At 34.2% G+C, this 7,951-nt stretch overlaps 1 protein-coding gene across 1 annotated transcript; it reads right to left on the bottom strand.

The window, feature by feature from the left end:
- Positions 1-6,555: 6,555 nt before the first annotated feature.
- Positions 6,556-7,473, bottom strand: LOC308259682 (olfactory receptor 4A47-like; the record flags this gene model as incomplete). Its single annotated transcript, XM_080690868.1, has 1 exon — positions 6,556-7,473. The coding sequence occupies one exon, from the start codon at positions 7,471-7,473 to the stop codon at positions 6,556-6,558; it is 918 nt and encodes a 305-aa protein (XP_080546994.1).
- Between the last annotated feature and the right edge of the window lie 478 nt (positions 7,474-7,951).

Below are 7,951 nucleotides of genomic sequence, written 5' to 3'. Positions count from 1 at the left end.
ATTAAACAAAATAATAGCAACATACATTCAAAACCACATAAAGAAAATCATGCACCATGACCAGGTAGGGTTCATCCCAGGGATGCAAGGCTGGTTCAACATATGAAAATCAATCCATGTAATTCACCATATAAACAGAACCAAGGACAAAAATCACATGATCATTTCAATAGATGCTGAAGAAGCATTTGATAAAATTCAACATCCATTTATGATAAAAAAAAAACACTGCAGAGAATTGGAATAGAAGGAACATATCTCAACATTATTAAGGTAATCTACAGTAAGTCCACCGCCAACAGCATATTAAATGGGGAAAAAACTTCAAGAATTCCCCCTAAAAACTGGAACAAGACAAGGATGTCTATTATCACCACTTCACTTCAATATAGTACTAGAGACCCTAGCCAGAGCAATAAGGCAAGAAAAGGAAATCAGAGGAGTACAAATAGGAAAAGAAGAACTCAGACTTTCACTATTTGCAGATGACATGATACTATATTTAGAAAACCCAACAAACTCAACCAAAAGGCTTATAGAACTGATCAACAAATTCAGCATCTGGATACAAAATAAATCTTAAAAAATCAGAAGCTTTCCTGTACACCAACCATAAATCCACTGAAATAGAAATTCAGAAAACACTTCCACTCAGGATCTCCCACAAAAAAATAAAATACTTAGGGATAAACTTGACTAAGTAGGTAAAAGATCTCTACAAAGAAAATTATAAAACACTGAAAAAAGAAATCGAAGAAGATCTTAGAAGATGGAAAGATCTTCCATGTTCATGGATTGGCAGAATAAATATCATTAAAATGGCCATCCTCCCAAAAGTGATCTACAGATTTAATGCAATGCCCATTAAACTACCAAGATCATTCCTCACAGACATAGAAAAATCAGTCCTTAAATTTATCTGGAATAACAAAAAGCCCAGAATAGCCAAGGTAGTTCTCAGCAACAAAAACCATGCTGGAGGAATCACAATACCCGATGTTAAACTATACTACAAAGCCATTGTAATAAAAACAGCATGGTACTGGCAAAAAAAAAACAGATACATAGACCAATGGAGTAGAATAGAAGACCCAGAAACAAGTCCACACACTTTCAGCCAATTGATTTTTGACAAAGGGGCCAAAAACATACACTGGAAAAAAAGATAGCCTCTTCAACAAATGGTGTTGGCAAAACTGGTCAACCATATTCAGAAAATTGGAAATTAATCCTACTTTCTCACCCTGCACAAAAGTCAACTCAAGATGGATCAAAACTTGGAAATCAAACCAGAGACCTTGAAGCTCCTTGAAGAGGGCATAGGTTCAACACTGCAACACATAGGCACAGATAAAAACTTTCTCAACAACACCTCAAAGGCACAACAAATTAAAAGGTGAGTCAATATGTGGAATGCATGAAACTGAAGAGCTTCTGTTTAGCAAAGGAAACTATCAAGAACCTCAATCGAGAGCCAACAGAATGGGAGAAGATTTTTGCCACCTACACCACCAATAGAGGACTAATATCTAGAATATACAGAGAACTCAATAAACTCAACACTAAAAAAACAAAGCATTCAATAACAAAATGGGCAAATGAACTAAATAGACACTTCACAAAAGAAGAAATTTAAATGGCCAATAAATGCATGAAAAAATGTTCAACATCACTGGCAATCAGAGAGATGCAAATCAAAACTACCTTGAGATTTCACGTAACTCCAATTAAAATGGCAATCCTTCAAAACACAAACAACAGATGCTGGCAAAGATGTGGAGAAGTGGGAACTCTAAGACATTGTTAGTGGTATTGCAAATTAGTGAAACCACTTTGAAAAACAGTATGGAGAATCCTCAGAAGAATGGGAACAAATCTACCATTTGATCCAGCAATACCACTTCTGGGTATCTACCCAAAAGAAAAGAAACCAAACTACCAAACTAATGCATGTGTATCTATGTTCATAGCTGCACAATTCATGATAGCCAAACTATGGAACTAGCCAAGATGTCCATCAACAGATGAATGGATTACAAAACTGTGGGATATGTACACAATGGAATTCTACTCAGTTATTTTTTAAAAAAAAAAACTCAATTACATCATTTTCAGGGAAATGGATGGAACTGGAGGACATTATGCTAAGTGAGATTAGTCAGTCACAAAAAATAAGAAATTGGATGCTTTCCCTAATATGTGAAAGCTAAGGGGTCATAGGAGGAACTCTCGATGAAAAAGGAAATCCTATAGAGGAGCAAACAGGGCAACCTAAAGGAGGAGAAAAGATGGGGGAAGAGGAAAACCTCTAAAACACACAATGTACTTAAACATATCGAAGTCAACCACTAAGCCAAGCAAGGGAAGAACGGACAGGGAGGGAATGGGGTGGGAATTGAGTAGGGGTTAAATCAGTGATGTGTACATGTATGTACACACAAGTTTTTTACCCCAATATGATGTATGAATATAATGCACCAATAAAAAATTTAAAAAAACAAATTCTGATGAGGTTGTGAAGAAGTAGAAACTCTAATACATTGTTGGTAGTATTGAAATTAGTGTAACCACTTTGGAAAACAGTATGGAGGATCCTCAGAAGAATGGGAAGTAACCTACCATATGATACAGCAGTACCAATTCTGGGTATCTATCCAAAAGAATAGAAACCAAATTACCAAACTAATGCATGTTTATCTATGTTCATAGCCACACAATTCACAATTGCCAAACTATGGAACCAGAAAAGATGTCTATCAACAGATGGATGGATTATAAAACTATGAGATATGTACACAATGCATAGATGAAAACAAAATTATATCATTTGTGGGGAAATGAATGGAATTGAAGAAAATATTTTTCTAAGTGAGATTAGACAGTCACAAAAAGTAAGAAATTGGATACTCTCCCTAATATTTGGGAGCTATGGGGAAAATGGGTCATAGGAAGAACTCTAGACGAAGGAGGAGAAATCATGGATGAGCAAATAAGAAGGCCTAAATGGGGGTGATGAATGAGGGAAAGAGATAAATTCCCTAATATACATCATGTACATTCACAAACATCTCAAAGTCAATCACTAAGCCAAACATGAGAGGTGACAAGGAGGAGGAAATGGCATGGTAATTGGGAAAGGGCTAAATGAGTGATGTGTGGATATATGCATCTACCATCTTGTACCCCATTAAGATGTATGACTACAATGTACCATAAAAAATTTTTAAAAGGTGACTACAATGCACCAATAAAAATAAATAATAAATAAATAATAGCCAACATTTCTCAAAAAAGCAAAATAAAAACTATATTAATGAAATTGTTTGTTTAATGTATACAAATATGTCTGGAGTTGTTGTCAGCATCACCAGGTTGTACTGTATATTGAGCATCATCACAAAGTAGATTTCTGGGATTTGATTACTGGCATAAATACCCTCTCAAGGTAATGATCCAATGCTGGGTTACTAACCTATATAAGCCTTTGTTTGTATAACCTTATAACCACAGCATGGGTCCAACAATAGTACTTAGCTCAAAGAGATAAGTGTATAATGTTATGTGATCAAAGTCACATAACATGCTTAAAATAATTCCTGAAAATAAGAATTTTATAAACGGTAGGCAGTTGTTACTCCCAAAAGTTCAAATAATATATCATTCTAATGTTAAAAAAAACTGTGTAAGAAAAAGAATTTTAAATAGCAAAACTAATTATTTTTATATGACATATATTCAAAAATTATTTATTGTGTCCAACATTATCATGTGTACTAAGGCTTTAGCAGTGAGCTTATATAGAGACAAGAAAGAGAAAATATAAATTTTTAAGTTAATTATATAACAGTTACTAGTCAAAAATGCTAATATAAGTTTGTAATAAAATATTAAATATGACAGAGGGATAATAAATATTGCAGGGTGTATTTTTTTGTTTTTTTTGTTTTTGGTTTTGAGTATTGAACCCAGGGTTGTTCAGCCTTTGACCTACTATACCATAAGCCTTTTTTGTTTTATATTTTGAAGTGGAATATTGCTAAGTTGATGAGGGTCTCATTATGTTGCTAAGGTTGGTCTTGGACCATTAGTCATCATCCCAAGTACCAGAATTACAGGTCATATGCCATCATGCCCAGTTTCAAGGTAGATTTTTTTAAGTGATCAGATAAAGTTCAGTATGTAAAATTACAAAAAATATTGCACATACAAAAATCAATAACACCGGGCGTGGTGGCACACGCTTGTAATCCCCGCGCTTGGGAGGCAGAGACAGGAGGATCGCGCAGGTTCAAAGCTAGCCGCGCGCGCTGGCTTAGGAGACCCTGTTTCCAAATAAAAATGTAAAAATAGGTCTGGGAGTGTAGCCCGGAGATAGAAGGGCTTCCAGGAACCCCAGTACCACCAAAAAAAAAAAAAACAATAACAATTAAACATAAAAAATTAATACTTAAGTTCTTTGAAAAGAACAATCAGAATAAAGGATTATTAAAATATCAATGATGAGGCAGAGACAGGAGGATCACGCAGGTTCAAAACCAGCCTTGCTAGCTTAAGAGACCCTGTTTTTAAATAAAAATATAAAATAGGTCTGGGAGTGTAGCCCAGAGATAGTAGGGTTCCAACCTGAGTACCACCAAAAAAAAATCAATATGATACAACTCTGGTAAAGTTTATTCCAAAATATCAAAATGACCCAATACAATTAAATTATTTGATACATTATCACATTAATAGAAAAGTATAAAATTACTTGGTCATTTAAATAATTGCAAAAATGTCATCACCATTATTTCATTTGATGCTTGATATAGCAGCCAATCTAATTCAACAATTGAAATAAACTAGCAGTGTTAGAATCTGGAACAAAGGAAATGCTAAAGATAGTGAAAATGACAGAAGTATGTACCTCTAAATCAAGAAAGAGATGATACTGATGATATAACAACAGAGAAACGGACAACCTATGTATAGTTGAAACATCATAACTGCCAATCTCAACTAGGATAGGATTTATAGGTATAAAGAACAGCAAAAAATGGTAAATTGCATTCAATAGTAGATATATATTAGAAGTGACATGAGAATTGTTTTTTATTAAATTTTTGTTTCTTTAATGTTTTCAGGTCTATTGATGTATAATTAACAAATAGGGATCATACATTTTCAGGTATACAACAGTATGTATTGATACATGTTTACATTGTCAAATGACCATAACAATCAACCAAATTAACACATCCGACACCCCACATGATTGTAATTTTCTTTCATTTGTGTGTGTGTGTGTGTGTGTGTGTGTGTGTGTGTGTGTGTGTTGAGAACACAAGATTTGCCCTCTTATCAAATGTCGAGTATATAGTACAGTATTAACTGTAGTTACCATGCTGGACCTTAGACACCAGAAGTCATTTGTGCTGCAGAACAAAATTTTGTACCAACCTCTCCAGTTTGCACTTATTTCCAACCCATGACTATCACCATTCTACCCTCTCTTCTATGGTTTTGACTATTTTATATTTCAAATATAAATTATAGCTGGGTGTGGTGGCACAAGCTTGTAATCCAAGCACCTGGGAAGCTAAGACAAGAGGAGAGCAGGTTTACAGCCAGCCTCAGCTACTTAGGTCCTCCAGTAGTGAAATCACTGTTTTAAAATAAAGAATAAAAATAGGGCTGGAGGTGAAGCTTGGAGGTAGAATGCCCCTGGGTTTAATTCCCAGTTCTGCAATATACATACATACATATATACAAACACTACGTACCATATAGTGTGTGCATGTATGTCGTGATCACAATGAGATACATTATGATGTGAGACTTTAATGAAGAAATAAAACTATGAAAAATAAAATGAATTATACCATTTAGAATTTCTGTTACTGTCTGGCCTATAACATATAGCATGAAGTCCTCCAAATTTACTCTTCTTATCACAAATCATAGTATTCCTTACTTGAAAAATCTCAGAACTACAGTGCAGTTCATGGATCTGAGAGTGAAACTGTGAGACTGTCATAAGGCATTTCATTTATAGCTCTGCCATTTTGCATGATCCTATTTTAATATAATTAATTTAGTTTCCATTTGTTATTTTAAAAATTAATACTATTACAATAAATATAGATGCAATGAAAGTGAAATCAAGTAGTTTATAAAGCTCTTTAATGTTTACTATGATTAAAAAGAGTTAATAAAAACACCATAAAATACAAATAAAACAAGAAATGATAGTATATGTAATGAAAATAAATGTAGACATTAAATAAACATGAGTGTAATGTTATAAAATTTTAATTCATTAATTGACTACATATCATTTATTGATTTTCTACTATATCTGCATTACAACTGTCCAGGTGCAGTGTTTAAAAAGACATAACAAACTTTATGCAACAACAAAAAAAGTTATTAATGTCACAAATCTATAGTTCATTCTTAAATTATACTTGCCAGAAATAATTGAAAAGAAGTTACTATTGGGTTAAAATATTTATGTGTCCTAAGGAGACATATCTACAGTTAAATGAGTCAGCCCATGGTGTGTTCTTTACCACCTCACAAGCCTTTCCTTTTCCAGAGCCTCTTCATGGCATTTGTCATCTCTGAGTTTCTCAGAGTGTAGATGAAGGGGTTCAGCATGGGGGTTATAACTGTATAAAACACACTCAGTGATTTGTCAATGGGGAAAGTCTTAGCTGGTCTTGCATACATGAAAATACATGGAACAAAGAAAAAGATAACCACAGTGATGTGGGAACCACAGGTCGAGAGAGCTTTGTGCCTTGCTTCCTTACTAAGGTTCTTTAGAGAGTGCAAGATGACTCCATAAGACATGAGTAAGAGCAGAAACAAAATTGAGCACATCAGTCCTCCATTGGCTATGACCAAGAGGCCAGTGACATATGTGTCATCACAAGCAAGTTTCAATAAGGGGTACATGTCACACATAAAATGATCAATGATATTGGGGCCACAGAATGTGAGGCCATAAATAGTGCCAAGTTGAATAATTGAGTGCAGAAACCCTCCCACCCAGGCCGCTACCAGCAACACAACACACACCCATTGCCTCATGATAACCAAGTAATGCAAGGGCTTACAGATGGCCACATAGCGGTCAAAGGCCATCGCCAGGAGAAGAGTGACCTCTGCTCCACCAAAAAGGTGTTCTGTAAATAGCTGAAACATACAAAACTTGAAGGACACAATGGTTTCACCCAAAAGCAAATTGGAAATCAACTTGGGGGAAATGACTGATGAGTAAACAATATCTATGAATGACAAGTTAGCAAGAAAGAAGTACATTGGTGAGTCCAGGGTCTTGCTGAGAGTTACAGTCACAACAATAAGCAGATTTCCCGTGATGGTCAAAGTGTAGACAAGCAAGAAAATAACAAAAAGTATTTTTTGCTCCATTGGATTCTGTGTGAGGCCCAGGAGGACAAAATAAGTCACATTGTTTCTTGGGTCCATCTAGATTTTTATTTTGCTGATTTCAGATATTAAAGCAATTTACCTAAAAAAATACAAAATCCTTAGAACTATTATAATGTATAATACTTATTCATTTTGTACATATCTATATACCTGCATGTTTATACATCTCATATATTTCTATAAAGATATATACATTTATATGTATTTATACTTATATCTGTCATTTCCACTATCTACTGTAAGTATCTGTATTGCCCGGTGGAATAAGAATTTCCTGCCATAAGTTATTTCATACATAATGATGAGGTCATGCATTTAAAGAACAATTTTACTATGATTTACATTATGATGTGAGACTATAATGCACCAATAAAATTATATAAAAATAAGAACTAAGGAACAACTTTATAAGCATCATAATTGATATATTTATAGATTCCAGCTATAGATTAAGTGTATTGGAATTTATAAACCAACTAGAATCTGAAAGCCTCCTCACAAAAAGTGATACTTT

Source organism: Muscardinus avellanarius, assembly GCF_963383645.1.
Source record: "Muscardinus avellanarius genome assembly, chromosome: 1".
Classification (NCBI taxonomy): Eukaryota; Metazoa; Chordata; class Mammalia; order Rodentia; family Gliridae; genus Muscardinus; species Muscardinus avellanarius.
The sequence above is the reverse complement of the archived record's forward strand: the minus strand, read 5'-3'. Positions and strand labels throughout refer to the sequence as shown.